Here is a 17,584-nt window from a genome sequence, read left to right as displayed (position 1 = left end):
GTAGTTCAGAGGTATACACCGCCCTGTTTGTTGTTGGGCTTAGCCAGCAACCGATAAAGTTTTCTTTGCTTCACAGCAGTTGGGAGAGCTTTCAGCTTTGACCCTACAGACCTGCAAATAGAGAGGCCTTTTTTACTTTAGTTCCAAAAACCACTCGCCGACAGCTCAGGACCTCACAGAGACGGTAGGGTATAAGAAATTGGATAAACATGTATGAGGAGCGTGTCCACTTTCTGCACACGTCGAAATCAAAGGCAAATGAGGACGAAGCACATGAGTCATCATGACCCGTGTAAAAATAGGACAGACTGTCACAGCAAGCCAGACAGACAAGACACAAACAGTCATATGCAGCGTTAGTGTCCCTTCACCTATTCTCGCCAGGTCAAGCTGTCTGAGGCCTGTTGTGAGGGCGAAAGCGTAACACAGTGCTGGTCTGACTGACTGCCTGACTGTTTCCGGAACTGTGTTGGGTAATTCTCAAGGCTGGGCCAATGCCTGAGAGCACTCACAGTTCATGGCTAGACTTTTCCGGCTAACAAAACAAACACCACTCCAGCTGTCTGAGTCTCTATATAAACCTGAATCAATACTGGGACGTTTGAATGCAGAGAGGGAGTGACTGGCACTCACTGCAACCCAGTTCGACGCTACAGCCAACCTATTGATCGTGGTAACAGTAGTGATGGATGGCTATTGAGCCGATGTGACAGTGGCACACCGCCATCACATAAAAAGAGCACCGATAACGGCGTCACTTACAGTGGCTTATTGTAAAATACGAGCTGCTATGACCAGTTAAATCGTGTGGCGGTTGAAATTTGTCCAAGTGGAAAGTGGTGGTTTGCCTTGTCGCTGTTGCTTTCAGTTCAAATTCACATGTAGGCCTACTGTGTGAATTGTGCTGTTATACAGCCTGGGCTATTGGAAAATAGAAGGGACAAGAGGAACATATGATGTTGTCAACAGGAAACAATTCATATGTTCAGTTTACTCTGCATGCTCCAAAGGTTTTTGGTGGTAGCCGAGAAACAATGTTTTCACCACACAGGGCTTTACAGGTTAAAAAGAATGCCAACCTGCATCAGTGTCGTTCCCCTGTATTAAATCATACAGTGGATGGGCACACTTGTGGCTATTTCTTTATTGCTTAAAACCTCAAGTAGTAGACCATGGAGGGATATTGTCTATGTGGATTGTTGCCTTAGTTTGAGGACAATCTATCTAAATACCATCTTTGCTGCACTCTCATATAGCTTCCGTTCTTGATCTCCTTGTCTGTGACTGAAATGGCTAGATAGGAGATATGCCTCCACCACATTGTATTCATCTAAGCTCTCTTATCTTTGACCAAGAAGGGCACAAGACCACATCAGGAAATCCAAGACGAACCGTTACATTCTGTATCTATAGAGTGGCTTTGGAGTGGTCTGTGGCGCTCTGCGCATGCCAACTCTGAGTGTTAGCCCTATCGTTTATATACCGGAGGAAGTATTTTATCATCTTGTGTTAGTCTGAGGCAGTCATGAGGCACCCTAGGGGAGATAGATGCACCGCATGGGGGGACAGAGTGTGCTTAGCCGACGTCACCCTCCATCAACTGGGATGTGCCGCTCGATGCTCCCGCTGATTATATTCGCTTTAGGGATGTGGATAATTGCTGTTACTCTACTCCCGCATTTCTAAAAATAGAATGGCCCGTGTTCACCTGTGTGCACATGGGTAGTGCCACAGCCACAGAGGAAAGGGGGGGTGTTATGGTGCATGGGGGAATAGAAGTGAGAGGAAGAAGAGGAGGGTTATGATATTGGGAGTGAGGGATAAGAACATATGAAGGAATATAGTTGAAGTCGGAAGTTTACATACACCTTAGCCAACTACATTTAAACTCAGTTTTTCACAATTCCTGACATTTAATCCTAGTAAAAATGCACTGTCTTAGGTCAGTTAGGATCACCACTTTATTTTAAGAATGTGAAATGTCAGAATAATAGTAGAGAGTGATTAATTTCAGTTTTTATTTCTTTCATCACATTCCCAGTGGGTCAGAAGTTTACATACACTCAATTAGTATTTGGTAGCATTGCCTTTAAATTGTTTAACTTGGGTCAAACATTTCGGGTAGACTTCCACAAGCTTTTCACAATAAGTTGGGTGAATTCTGGCCCGTTCCTCCTGACAGAGCTGGTGTAACTGAGTCAGGTTTGTAGGCCTCCTTGTTCGCACACACTTTTTCAGTTCTGCCCACAAATTTTCTATAGGATTGAGGTCAGGGCTTTGTGATGGCCACTCCAATACCTTGACTTTGTTGTTCTTGTGCCATTTGTTGTGCCATTTTGCCACAGCTTTGGAAGTATGCTTGGGGTCATTGTCCATTTGGAAGACCCATTTGCGACCAAGCTTTAACTTGTTTTAATGACTCCAACCTAAGTGTATGTAAACTTCCTACTTCAACTGTACATTTAGCCTAATTGTTCCAGAGGAAGAGAGGATCTCTCTAACATCCTTCCTCTATAGCCTGCTTCCCACACACGCTTCCAAAGGTGAACCTGCAACTCACAGAGTAGCATTTGACATGAATAATGCAAGGTAGAGCCAACGTTTTGCCATGTTGAACATGACACGATACCCTCCACATGGAATGAAATGTGTGAGTGACTATGTTGCAGTTTCAATTTCCCCCCTATTTTCTTGCTTATACATGTGACGATTTAGGCCTAGGTAAACTGGTAAACACTTCATGCCGCATTTATGATGGAATTCTGTGGCTTTTTTCAATGCCGATTCAATGGTGTCGACAGCCCCTCCTGTAGTCTCTGTTCACCCGTTACTGCGTGGCCATGCACGCCTCCAACTCAATCATCAAGTTTGCAGACGACACAAAGGTAGTGGGCTTGATTACCAACAATGACGAGACAGCCTACAGGGAGGAGGCAACAGTGCCTCTTCAACCTCAGAAGGCTGAAGAAATTTGGCTTGTCACCTAAAACCCTCACAAACTTTTACAGATGCACAATTGAGAGCATCCTGTCGGGCTGTATACATTTTTAAAACATTTTTTTTTGTCATTTAGCAGACGCTCTTATCCAGAGCGACTTACAGTAGTGAATACATACATTTCATACATTTGTTTTGTACTGGCCCCCCGTGGGAATCGAACCCACAACCCTGGCGTTGCACACACCATGCTGGCGTTGCAAACACCATGCTCTACCAAATGAGCCACAGGGAAGACCCCCTGGTAAGGCAACTGCACCGCTCTCAAAAGCAAGGCTCTCCATTGGGTGGTGCGACCTGCACAACACATCACCGGGGGCAAACTACCTGCCCTCCAGGACACCTACAGCACCCGATGTCACAGGAAGGCCAAAAAGATCATCAAGGACAACAACCACCTGAGCCACTGCCTGTTCACCCTGCTCCCATGCAGAAGTCGAGGTCAGTACAGGTGCATCAAAGCTGGGACCGAGAGACTGAAAAAGAGCTTCTATCTCAAGGCCATTAGACTGTTAAACAGCCATCACTAACACAGAGAGGCTGCTGCCTACATACGGACTCAAATCATTGGCCACTTATAGAAATGGATCACTAGCCATTTTAAATAATGCCACTTTAATAATGTTTACATATCTTACATTACTCATCTCATATGTATATAGTGTATTTCATACCATCTATTGCATCTCGCCTATGCCGCTCGGCCATCGCTCATCCATATATTTACATGTACATATTCTTATTCCTTCCCTTTACATTTGTGTGTATAAGGTAGTTGCTGTGGAATTGTTAGATTACTTGTTAGATATTACTGCACTGTCGGAATTAGAAGCACAAGCATTTCGCTACACTCGCATTAACATCTGCTAAGCATGTGTATGTGACCAATAACATTTGATTTGATTTTGAAAAAGTTAAAAAGTGAGCTAGCAACAGATGCTGCCATCTTCCCTCTCCTCCTCTTTTGTGGGGGTCGTTCCATGTCATTTCATCAGCCATAGTGGTGTGGGGGCTGTGCTTTGGCAAAGTGGGTGGGGTTATATCCTGCCTGTTTGGCCCTGTCCGGGGGTATCATCGGATGGGGCCACAGTGTCTTCTGATCCCTCCTGTCTCAGCCTCCAGTATTTATGCTGCAGTAGTTTATGTGTCGGGGGGCTAGGGTCAGTCTGTTACATCTGGAGTATTCTCTTGTCTTATCCGGTGTCCTGTGTGAATGTAAATATGCTCTCTCTAATTCTCTCTTTCTCTCTTTCTCTCGGAGGACCTGAGCCCTGGGACCATGCCTCAGGACTACCTGGCATGATGACTCCTTGCTGTCCCCAGTCCACCTGGCCATGCTGCTGCTCCAGTTTCAACTGTTCTGCCTGCGGCTACGGAACCCTGACCTGTTCACCGGACGTGCTTGTTGCACCCTCGACAATTACTATGATTATTATTATTTGACCATGCTGGTCATTTACGAACATTTTAACATCTTGACCATGTTCTGTTATAATATCCACCCGGCACAGCCAGAAGAGGACTGGCCACCCCTCATAGCCTGGTTCCTCTCTAAGTTTCTTCCTAGGTTTTTGGCCTTTCTCAGGAGTTTTTCCTAGGGAGTTTTTCCCAGCCACCGTGCTTCTTTCACATGCATTGCTTGCTGTTTGGGGTTTTAGGCTGGGTTTCTGTACAGCACTTTGAGATTTCAGCTGATGTACGAAGGGCTATATAAATAAATTTGATTTGATTTGATTTTGATTTGATGACACCTACCATCTCAGATTGTTCTGAAATCCTTTCTGTAGTTAGAAATATATAAGGTTAGCATTCCTGAAACATTATTTTGTTGAAATATAATTTGATCTGAGTAATTAAGCTAAATGATTGCACACAAATTGGGCATTTTAATTTATAGGATTCATTTAATATTCAAAAAAGATGTACTTGACATTTGATTTGGAGCAAACTTTTTTTTAACGCTAGCTAGGTTTCCATCGAAATGGCGACATATTATCATGTGAATATTCTAAAATCTGCATTTTAAGTATCGATCATCATGTCACCAGGATCAGACACTCAATATTTATTGGAAAGGAGCATCAAGATCACTGTGCACTTTCACCACCCTGTGAAGTTCATAAGTTATTTCATCTGTAGCCTAATAAACACTGCAATAAACTGCATGGTTTCCCGAGTCGTAGTGGGAGGATCACACACCATATCGTCACGTGACTCCAAGTTTACTTTGATATGATGGTTATTATATCAATATTTGTGTATAAAGGTGTTCCCGCAATAATTTATTGCGCAATACATTTTACCAACACAAAAATATCCCACCATGTTAAACAACCAATTTATCTGTCAGCATTTATGAAATTGTACCAAACGTCCTGTTTCCATCACAGGTGTCTTGATTTTATTATTTTTCTTTACACAGTGTTTCTGGATGGAAACGTGGTTTGTGAGTAAGACATGAGAAATCCACAGAAATGGTCAAAAGCCACATACGGACCCCAAAAACCAGTTCTCTGACAAAGAGTATGAAGCTGCGGCTCTGAGTTTTATTTTTTCATGCTATGTAATGTATTCTCAGTGAATTGGTGTTGTTTTTCTCCTGTTCAGAGAAATTAGTCATTGAAGTTGATAGGTTTATGTGCCATCCTAAACTCAGCAAAAAAAGAAATGTCCTCTCACTGTCAACTGCAATAATTTTCAGCAAACTTAACATGTGTAAATATTTGTATGAACGTAACAAGATTCAACAACTGAGACATAAACTGAACAAGTTCCACAGACATATAACTAACAGAAATGGAATAATGTGTCCCTGAACAAAAGGGGGGTCAAAATCAAAAGTAACAGTCAGTATCTGGTGATGCCACCAGCTGCATTAAGTACTGCAGTGCAACAACTCCTCATGGACTGCACCAGATTTGCCAGTTCTTGCTGTGAGATGTTACCCCACTCTTCCACCAAGGCACCTGCAAGTTCCCGGACATTTCTGGGGGGAATGGCCCTAGCCCTCACCCTCCGATCCAACAGGTCCCAGACTTGCTCAATGGGATTGAGATCCGGGCACTTCGCTGGCCATGGCAGAACACTGACATTCCTGTCTTGCAGGAAATAACGCACAGAACGAGCAGTATGGCTGGTGGCATTGTCATCCTGGAGGGAGGGTCATGTCAGGATGAGCCCATAGGAAGGGTACCACATGAGGGAGGAGGATGTCTTCCCTGTATCGCACAGCATTGAGACTGCCTGCAATGACAACAAGCTCAGTCCGATGATGCTGTGACACACCGCCCCAGACCATGACGAACCCTCCACCTCAGAATCGATCTCACTCCAGAGTACACCTCGGTGTAACGCTCATTCCTTCGACGATAAACGCGAATCCGACCATCACCCCTGGTGAGACAAAACTGCGACTCGTCAGTGAAGAGCACTTTTTGCCAGTCCTGTCTGGTCCAGCGACGGTGGGTTTGTGCCCATAGGCGATGTTGTTGCCGGTGATGTCTGGTGAGGACCTGCCTTACAACAGGCCTACAAGCCCTCAGTCCAGCCTCTCTCAGCCTATTGTGGACAGTCTGAGCACTGATGGAGGGATTGTGCGTTCCTGGTCTAACTCGGGCAGTTGTTGTTGACACCCTGTACCTGTCCTGCAGGTGTGATGTTCGGATGTACCGATCCTGTGCAGGTGTTGTTACGTGTTCTGCCACTGCGAGGATGATCAGCTGTCCGTCCTGTCTCCCTGTAGCGCTGTCTTAGGCGTCTCACAGTACGCACATTGCAATTTATTGCCCTGGCTACATCTGCAGCCCTCATGCCTCCTTGCAGCATGCCCAAGGCACGTTTACGCAGATGAGCAGGGACCCTGGGAATCTTTCTTTTGGTGTTTTTCAGAGTCAGTAGAAAGGCCACTTTAGTGTCCTAAGTTTTCATAACTGTGACCTTAATTGCCTAACGTCTGTAAGCGGTTAGTGTCTTAACGACTGTTCCACCGGTGCATGTTCATTAATTGTTTATGGTTCATTGAACAAGCATGGGCAACAGTGTTTCAACCCTTTACAATGAAAATCTGTGAAGTTATTTGGATTTTTACGAATTATCTTTGAAAGACAGTTTACATCCTGATATTACCGGGTTCTGACCACTAGATGGGGCTGTTCCTGCTATTAGGTTATTTTTTTTAAATGATCCTCCCCTCCCCTCAATTTTCGAGGGATAGTTCACCCAAATTACATAATGCCAAATTGGTTTCCTTAGCCTGTAAGCAGTTTATGGACCAGGTATGACAGCAACCCATCCAAAGATGGAACCTATATTAGTATTTTTACGCTTCACATCCAAATCATCAATAAGTAACAATACTTTTTTAGATACTTTAGGAAAGTAAAGTCACCCCCCCCCACAAAACAAGTATATATTGTATGGGACAATATACAAAAGTTTGAGAAAGATCATTTGAAAAATAAAATTTTATTGAGTAAATGTATTTATTGGTTGCCATGAATTGAAGGTTAATTATTGATTTGAAAATTAAGTTTGTGTCATTAGATTTGGCGTGTGGTTGCGAGAAATTATAGGAAAAAAATAAATAAAATAATAATAATAAAATCGGGTGCCCAGAAATGAAGGAGGAAAAAAATGGGGTGCCCACTGAAAAAGTTCCAATACCACTCCTTTAGGACGGTTTGGACATGAAGTGTCAAAATGCTAATATAGGTTCCATTGACTTTACATTTCATTTACATTTGAGTCATTTAGCAGACGCTCTTATCCAGACTTGCATTGGATTTGTGCCACAAATGCTAAAACGTTTGTAATTGAAAAAGTGGACAACAAAACCAAAGCATGGACTGCTGTCATACCTTGTTCATAGACTGCTTAAGCCAATATGATATTTTGTATTTGATTATTTAAAATAAATCACCTAATTGCAGGAACACCACCATCTAGTGGTCAGACAGAGAATAGATACTATACTTGTTGGGGTGGGTTTGGCATGGGGTGTGGGGGTCCGTGGGTCGCTTTTTACCATTTCTTTGGATTCCTCATGTCTAACTTATTGTAATAAAAAAAAAATTGGGCCAAATTATATGTTAGGCACTATATTTATTGAAAATCATGAATCCTATACATTTAAAAAATGGCTGCAATCAATTACACTGAACATAAATATAAATGCAACATGCAACAATTTCAATGACTTTACTGAGTTACAGTTCATATAAGGATATCAGTCAATTGAAAAAAATCATTAGGCCCTAATCTATGAATTTCACATGACTGGGAATACAGATATGCATCTGTTGGTCACAGATCAATCAATCAAATGTATTTATAAAGCCCTTACATCAGTTGATGTCGCAAAGTGCTGTACAGAAACCTAGCCTAAAACCCCAAACAGCAAGCAATGCAGGTGTAGAAGCATGGAAAAACTCCCTAGAACGATACTAGGGGCGTGGAAGTTGCTGGATATTGGCGGGAACTGGTACACGCTGCTGTATATGTTGATCCAGATAATCTGGTGAGTATGCAGGCCATGGAAGAACTGGGACATTTTCAGTTTCCAGGAAGTGTGTACAGCTCCTTGTGACATGGAGTCGTGTATTATCATGCTGAAACATGAGGTGATGGTGGTGGATGAATGGCACAACAATGTGCCTCAGGATCTTGTCACGGTATCTCTGTGCATTCAAATTGTCATCGATAAAATGCAATTGTATTCGTTGTCCGTAGCTTATGCCTGCTCATACCATAACCCCACTGCCACAATAGGGCACTCTGTTCACATCGTTGACATCAGCAAACCACTCGCCCACACGACGCCATACGTCTGTCATCTTCCTGGTAAAGTTGTAACCGGGATTCATCCGTGAAGAGCAAACTCCTCCAGTGTGCCAGTGGCCATCGAAGGTGAGCTTTTGCCCACTGAAGTAGGTTACAAAGCCGAACTGCAGTCAGGTCAAGACCCTGGTGAGGACAGTGACCACACAGATGAGCTTCCTTGAGACGGTTTCTGACAGTTTGTGCAGAAATTATTTGATTGTGCAAACCAACAGTTTCATTAGCTGTCCGGGTGACTGGTCTCAGATGATTCCACAGGTGGAGGTCCTGGGATGACGTGGTTACATGTGGTCTGCTGGCGTGAGTCCAGTTGGAGGCACTGCCACATTCTCTAAAACGACGTTGGAGGTGGGTTATGGTAGAGAAATTAAAATTAAAATCTCTGGCAATAGCTCTGGTGGACATTCCTGCAGTCAGAATGCCAATTGCACACTCCCTCAAAACTTGAGACATCTGTGGCATTGTGTTGTGTTATAAAACTGCACATCTTAGAGTTTCCTTTTATTGTCCCCAGCACAAGGTGCACCTGTGCAATGACCATGCTGTTTAATCAGCTTCTTGATATGCCACACCTGTCAGATGGATGGATTATCTTGGCAAAGGAGAAATGCTCACTAACAGGGATGTAAACAAATTTGTGCACAACATTTGAGAAAAATAAGCTTTTTGTGGGTATGGAACATTTCTGGTATCTTTTATTTCAGCTCATGAAACATGAGACCAACACTTTACATGTTGCATTTATACTAAAAGACCCAACGAGTCGTTTTGGGTCAGTGCTCGTGCATAAGCACTTTGATTGGTCGGATTTAGTCACACCAGATACTGACTGGTTCTCTGATCCACACCCCTACCTTTATTAAAATAATGTTACCCCCTTTTTCTCCCAATTTCGATCATCTCATCGCTGCAACTCCCCAACTCCCCTCGTGCGAAACATGACCCGCCACACCACGCTGCTTAACACCCACCCACTTAACTCGGAAGCCAGCTGCACCAATGTGTCGGAGGAAACACCATTCAACTGACGACCGCTGTCAGCCTGTGGGCACCCGGCCCGCCACAAGGAGTCGCTAGAGCGCGATGAGCCAAGAAAAGCCCCCCGGCCAAACCCTCCCCTAACCCGGACGACACTGGGCCAATTGTGCGCAGCCCTAAGGGACTCACGGTCACGGCCGGTTGTGACACAGCCTGGGATCGAACCCGGGTTTGTAATGACGCCTCAAGCACCGCAATGTAGTGCCTTAGACCGCTGTGCCACCTGGGAGGCCTCCCCCTAGGTTTTTTTTAAAGGTATCTGTGACTAACAGATGCATATCTGTTTTCCCAGTCATGTGAATTCTATAGTTTTGGGCCTAATGAATTGATTTCAATTGACTGATTTCCTCATATAATTCAGTAAAATCATTGATATTGTTGCATGTTCTGTTAATATTTTTGTTCAGTATTGTTAGGTTCTAAATAACACAGTAAGACATTTGACGGACACTATAAAAGCTCCAACCAAGTTCATTCACCCAAAGGATCAAACAGCTGAACAGACAAAGAACATATTCACACACTCACTGATATTTAAACCTTTCTCATATGCTGAGCCCCTCCTTACACATCTGAACAGCCAATACCCCTCTGTTGCTATCCAGAAGATTAGTGATATGTTCTTCCTCACTCCTCCCCAACTCGCGGCTGTCATGGTTACTTGTATCAGACTGTGTCTCTTCTCCTCTCATAGGATCCCTGATGGCTAACAATAACATATCCTGACATAATGTAAATGTTATACATTACCCTTTCTCCATCATTTCATGATTTCAAAGGTTAAGAAATCAGAACCCCTCAGTATATTTAACGAGTGGAGGGGAAAAGGGATGTCAATCTACATTAGGTATTTTAATCTGGAGATTAGGTTGTAATTAGGTTTTCTCCATTAAAAAAATACCTTGATTAATTTTTCCAGACTGACATTTATGTTGACCCCTTGATAAACGGTCAACCCTCCTGTAATAGTTAATTAAACGTGTTATATCAAAGTTTAGTTAGAAACATTGAAATTGAATTGCAATTGTACTGACCAAGGTTGACTTGCATGCCACCATCTCACCATTATAGAAACCTAATTTCACGGTTTCAAATTTATCACCTCTTAATTAAAAACAAATTACGATTCATGTTTCCTTGTGTGAATTGAAGACTGAAACCGACTGGTAGTGTCTATGTGAGAGAAAGTAGAGTCAGAGAGACATAAAGTCTTATGCGGTTCAGAAAGTTTACCAGGGGCAGCATGGTGTAAATGGTTGAAGTTGCTCCTAGATGCTGACCTAAGGGAAACTTCACCCTGGCACAGGACGGTGTAGGTAAGTGCTCCGCTAACTTAGTTCAACATCAGTAACAGGACACAGATGAAGTCTGACTAAATTAGGCTAAATGGGCTTACATTTGGGTAGCTCACTTAAAACACCAGCCTGGACGTGATCGACAGATCCTTTTGGGCTTTATAACCCCCTCATCTCAATGTTATGTTGTTGCAGCAGTAGCCTATATGCACTTATTGCAACAATAAATATGATACACACAGACTCTGGGCTTGCTAGTAACTTCCTCATCGACAAACAGAACACCTTCCCTTCGGGGGATTTTTAGGACAAACAACTAATAATTGGAATCCATTATGAGACGAGCAAGCTCATCTGACTTGGAGCTTCTTTCTGGTTTCGGAATGACTTCCCTCTGACGGGAGGGATTACTTGGGATAAACAGAGACCCCAGTTCCCCCTTAGAAATGTACTAACGAGCAGAGGAGCGCAAACAGAAGCAACAACAACATCAGCCTAGAAGGGTCTCTTGGTAGCATCTTTAAAAATGAGGCTGATCGCAGTAGCGGGTTAATCGCTGGAAGCATGGTAAAGAAGCCGGGGTATTAGAAAGCAGTATTTTTCTGCCATTGTAATCCTTAGGCGAGCCGCCTAAGCGTTTTTTTCGGGGCGCCTAAGTTAAAAATAAATGATGATTCATGTCTCATTGTGTGAACTAAAGACTGAAAACGACTGGTAGTTTTTATTTTCTGTATGGAAAAACGCTTTCAGTGTAAACTTAAATGAGTAAAAACAGAAATAAAGTATGTAGAAAAGATAATGGACCTATATATTTTGTAATAATATAACCTTTGAGAACTAACAATCACCATAATAAAAGCAAAACACTTAGGGATAATTGAAAATGCCCCCCCAAAGTAATTTAGTAGTATTCATTTTGTTATTATGTTTGAGCAAAAGAACACAGCATTATCCATGGAAAAATGCAAATAATAATTGCAGGAAACCATCTTTAAAACTGCGAAATTCACTGTACTTGTACATCAACCTGCCTCACGCTCACAGAAAAAGGAGATATGCTCCTGCACTGTGAGCTGTTCCAGCTCGCACAAGCCAAGGCTCGTTCCTTAATTACTGTCACGCCCACCACCTAAGCCCCTTTTCCATCCAGAGAAAACCCTGTACTGTGCTGTATGGCATTTCAGTGTTGCAGTGTGACGCTTGTAAAATAACCCTAATGGATTCACTCTTCATGGCACAATGAAATATGCTGTTTGGGAACCTTGTTGACTATTCATCTCCATTGAAAGAGATGCTTACGTGTCAGTGGTGAGCTCTTAAGAAACAAAATGGCTACCAGGCACCACCCAGCAGGAAAAAAATGGTGTTCTGTACATGGAAACTGATTTAAGTTGCTAGCATATTATGTCAGTTGTCTTGACCCATGCTCTTTATTAAGAAAACTATTAGCTTTTGAAAATCATAAACACAATCAATTTCCCAAAGTCATGTTTCCAGATGGCTTACCTCTCGACAGAAGGTAGTGATGTTCTCCCAGAGTTCCTTGGCTTCGCCCTCGTCGTTGCGCCGCCTCGCCTCCACATGCATGCTCTCCCTCCTCTTAAGGGGCTTGGCCACCTTGCGCAGTGTCAGGTACTGCTGAGGTGTGTGGCATGCTGCGCAGTTCTTCGACTTGATGTCGTTGAGTAGCGTACACGCCGGACAGGCCCACTGCTTCTCCTGCAGCAGTGTGCACGAGGAAGAGAAGGACGAGGATGAGGAGGAAGAGGAGGAGGTGTTGGTGGCCGAGGGCGAGGGGTAGACCCGGGCCTGTTTTCTGGCTTTGTGTCTAGAAGATAATGTGGAGGAGGCTGAGGAGCAGTAGCAGGGGCCGGGGAGCCTGCAGTGCAGGCAGCAGTGAGAACTAGGCTCCTGGAAGCCGTGCGGCTTGGAGGAGCAGCAGGCCGAGCACTTAGTCATCCCGGTGGGGTTGTGTAGGGTACACTTGGAGCAGGCCCAGGTGCTGGAGTCCGGACTGGAGGGGTTTGCTGGTGTGAAGCGCACCAACTCGCAGCCCACCAGGTCGATGAGGTCGGCGCCGGCCCGCGACGAGTGGCATGCCTCACACTTGGACGAGTCGCTCAGGTTGGGCAGGGAGCATCCATGGCACTTCCAGGTGGGTGGCGATGTGACGGGGGTGTGATAAGGAAGGGGGTGGGTGCCGTCCCCTTCCTCCAGGATGCTGTGGCGCTTACTGGGGAAGGAGGGCTCTTGGGGCTGGGCGTGCTTGGGCTTGGCAGGGCAGAGGGCAGGGCAGTGCTGGGGCAGCACGCAGGCCGTGGAGGGAGAAGTTGGGCTTGGGGCATTGGGGTTAGGGTTGGGCGGACGCCCCGGTGGGGGCACCTCTCTCCTGCTGCGGGGCACCGGGTTGTTCTGCAGAGAGGAGAAGGGCATGAAAGGGGAGGAGCGTGGCGGTGGGGGCAAGTGGCTGTGGGGGGGCTCCTGGGGTTCGCAGGGGGCGGCAACAGTGGGTGAGTCATCCGTCAAGTCAATGAGGAGCGGGGGGGCAAGGGCCACGTGGACGGGAAACCCTAGCACGGGTGTGCGCACTTCGGGCACCACCAACGCCTCAGGGGGGATCTTGGGCAGCGACAGTTTCCTTGGTCCCCCGCAGGCCGAACACGACAGTGCAACAGGAGTATTATGAAGTGTGCATCGCGGGCACGCCCAGCCCAAGTGGTGGTGTTGCTGCCCCTCGGGTCCACCCAGGCCACTCAGGCCCCCCACCTCCCCGTTGCTCTCTGACCTCCTCAGTGCCTCCTCCTTGGACGGCTGCTGCCCGCAGGGCTCCAGGAGAACCGTGGGAGTCATGACAGGCGTGGGAGTCTCCGGCGGCACGAGGCCATTGGCGATGGTGGCCATGGTTGTGGTCGGCGTGGGGGTGCTTGGCGAGGGTCCAAAACCACAGATGGTGCAGGCGCCGGAGCCCTGGGGGTTGTTGAGGGTGCAGCGGGGGCAGGCCCAGCGTTGCTGCTCTTCGGTGCTGCTCAGCCTCAGGATCTGGTTTAGGTCAGGCTTCTGGCGAGGTGCCTCACAGATGGAGCAGCGCGGCGCCGCCCCTGCGTTCAGGAAGGTGCATCGGCCGCAAGACCATTCGCTGCCTTGCACCGCCGCCGCCATGGAGCCCGGGGAGTGAGAGTGGCTGTATGAAGGTGGGGGGGGGGAGATATAAGGAGCAGAAAGTAAAAAGAAGATTTGAGATAAGTAGTAGAAAAAAGAAGAGCGAGTAAAGAGAGAATGATGGAAAGAGAGAGAGAGAGCGAGAGAGAGATAAAGAGGGGAAGAGAGAGGAGACAGAGATTAGCCAGTGCAGTGGAATCAAATCTCCCCCCTGGGGGCATTGAGGGCAGTAAATCCATACACAATGCCCCTGTGATGAAAGGAGCCAGACAGACAGAGACAGCAGAAGAAGCTGCTGCTTCTATTGCAGGAGAATACAGAGTGAATCCTCTCACAATCATATACAACCCTCTCACAACCATCCACCTGACTGACACTTATTGGAATGGTGAAACACCGGGACCATCTAATCTAACACCTTCTATCGTCCTCCCTCTGGCAAATTCTAATGGAGAAGACAGAAGGGGAGGGCCAAATAGAGTGAGTTAGAATCAAAGCACTACATGTATTTAAATAGGCACTGACGGTTGTTTTCATCTTGGATTGTGGCTTTGGCCTTGCTGGTGTGTTTAGGCCAGGATGTGTGTGTTCCAACTAGGAACAGGATGTGTGTGTTCCAACTAGGAACAGGATGTGTGTGTTGCAACTAGGAACAGGATGTGTGTGTTGCAACTAGGAACAGGATGTGTGTGTTGCAACTAGGAACAGGATGTGTGTGTTGCAACTAGGAACAGGATGTGTGTGTTGCAACTAGGAACAGGATGTGTGTGTTGCAACTAGGAACAGGATGTGTGTGTTGCAACTAGGAACAGGATGTGTGTGTTGCAACTAGGAACAGGATGTGTGTGTTGCAACTAGGAACAGGATGTCTGTGTTCCAACTAGGAACAGGATGTGTGTTCCAACTAGGAATATGATGTGTGTTCCAACTAGGAATAGGATGTGTGTGTTCCAACTAGGAATAGGATGTGTGTGTTCCAACTAGAAATAGGATGTGTGTGTTCCAACTAGGAACAGGATGCGTGTGTTCCAACTAGGAATAGGATGCGTGTTCCAACTAGGAACAGGATGTGTGTGTTCCAACTAGGAACAGGATGTGTGTTCCAACTAGGAACAGGATGTGTGTTCCAACTAGGAACAGGATGTGTGTTCCAACTAGGAACAGGATGTGTGTTCCAACTAGGAACAGGATGTGTGTTCCAACTAGGAATAGGATGTGTGTGTTCCAACTAGGAATATGATGTGTGTGTTCCAACTAGGAATATGATGTGTGTGTTCCAACTAGGAATAGGGTGTGTGTTCCAACTAGGAAAAGGATGTGTGTGTTCCAACTAGGAACAGGATGTGTGTGTTCCAACTAGGAACAGGATGTGTGTGTTCCAACTAGGAACAGGATGTTTGTGTTCCAACTAGGAACAGGATGTGTGTGTTCCAACTAGGAACAGGATGTGTGTTCCAACTAGGAATAGGATATGTGTGTTCCAACTAGGAATAGGATATGTGTGTTCCAACTAGGAATATAATGTGTGTGTTCCAACTAGGAATAGGATGTGTGTGTTCCAACAAGGAATAGGATGTGTGTGTTCCAACTAGGAATAGGATGTGTGTTCCAACTAGGAACAGGATGTGTGTTCCAACTAGGAATATGATGTGTGTTCCAACTAGGAATAGGATGTGTGTGTTCCAACTAGGAATAGGATGTGTGTGTTCCAACTAAAAATAGGATGTGTGTGTTCCAACTAGGAATAGGATGCGTGTGTTCCAACTAGGAATAGGATGCGTGTTCCAACTAGGAACAGGATGTGTGTGTTCCAACTAGGAACAGGATGTGTGTTCCAACTAGGAACAGGATGTGTGTTCCAACTAGGAACAGGATGTGTGTTCCAACTAGGAACAGGATGTGTGTTCCAACTAGGAACAGGATGTGTGTTCCAACTAGGAACAGGATGTGTGTTCCAACTAGGAATAGGATGTGTGTGTTCCAACTAGGAATATGATGTGTGTGTTCCAACTAGGAATATGATGTGTGTGTTCCAACTAGGAATAGGGTGTGTGTTCCAACTAGGAACAGGATGTGTGTGTTCCAACTAGGAACAGGATGTGTGTGTTCCAACTACGAACAGGATGTGTGTGTTCCAACTAGGAACAGGATGTTTGTGTTCCAACTAGGAACAGGATGTGTGTGTTCCAACTAGGAACAGGATGTGTGTTCCAACTAGGAATAGGATATGTGTGTTCCAACTAGGAATAGGATATGTGTGTTCCAACTAGGAATATAATGTGTGTGTTCCAACTAGGAATAGGATGTGTGTGTTCCAACAAGGAATAGGATGTGTGTGTTCCAACTAGGAATAGGATGTGTGTTCCAACTAGGAATTGGATGTGTGTTCCAACTAGGAATCGGATGTGTGTGTTCCAACTAGGAATAGGATGTGTGTGTTCCAACTAGGAATAGGATGTGTGTTCCAACTAGGAATAGGATGTGTGTTCCAACTAGGAATAGGATGTGTGTGTTCCAACTAGGAATAGGATGTGTGTTCCAACTAGGAATAGGATGTGTGTGTTCCAGCTAGGAATAGGATGTGTGTGTTCCAGCTAGTAATAGAATGTGTGTTCCAACTAGGAACAGGATGAATGTGTTCCAACTAGGAACAGGATGTGTGTTCCAACTAGGAATAGGATGTGTGTGTTTCAACTTGGAATAGGATGTGTGTGTTCCAACTAGGAATAGGATGTGTGTGTTCCAACTAGGAACAGGATGTGTGTGTTCCAACTAGGAATAGGATGTGCGTGTTCCAACTAGGAAAAGGATGTGTGTGTTCCAACTAGGAATAGGATGTGTGTGTTCCAACTAGGAATAGGATGTGTGTTCCAACTAGGAATAGGATGTGTGTTCCAACTAGGAATAGGATGTGTGTGTTCCAACTAGGAATAGGATGTGTGTGTTCCAACTAGGAACAGGATGTGTGTGTTCCAACTAGGAACAGGATGTGTGTGTTCCAACTAGGAACAGGATGTGTGTGTTCCAACTAGGAACAGGATGTGTGTGTTCCAACTAGGAACAGGATGTGTGTGTTCCAACTAGGAACAGGATGTGTGTGTTCCAACTAGGAACAGGATGTGTGTTCCAACTGAAAACAAATCAAGCTAGGATGTGTTTTTTACTAGGATTTGTTCTAACTAGATGTGTTCATACGGCCAGTCCACGGGGACTGGCACGGTTGACCAACTCTAGAGTGTGCCGCCAGGCTGATGGAGGCG

The 17,584-nt window shown here is 45.3% G+C and overlaps 1 protein-coding gene across 1 annotated transcript in view; it reads right to left on the bottom strand.

Annotated features, from left to right (window-relative positions):
- LOC115200971 (calpain-15-like) overlaps nucleotides 1–17,584 on the bottom strand; it is a 78,841-nt gene that overhangs the window by 26,423 nt on the left and 34,834 nt on the right. Inside the window, exon 2 of the mRNA XM_029764136.1 lies at nucleotides 12,672–14,346. Coding sequence (XP_029619996.1) covers nucleotides 12,672–14,346 — 1,675 coding nt within the window. The remainder of the gene's footprint in view (nucleotides 1–12,671; nucleotides 14,347–17,584) is intronic.

Source organism: Salmo trutta, chromosome 10 (genome assembly GCF_901001165.1).
Source record: "Salmo trutta chromosome 10, fSalTru1.1, whole genome shotgun sequence".
Lineage (NCBI taxonomy): Eukaryota > Metazoa > Chordata > Actinopteri > Salmoniformes > Salmonidae > Salmo > Salmo trutta.
This window is presented reverse-complemented; position numbering and strand designations above follow the sequence as displayed.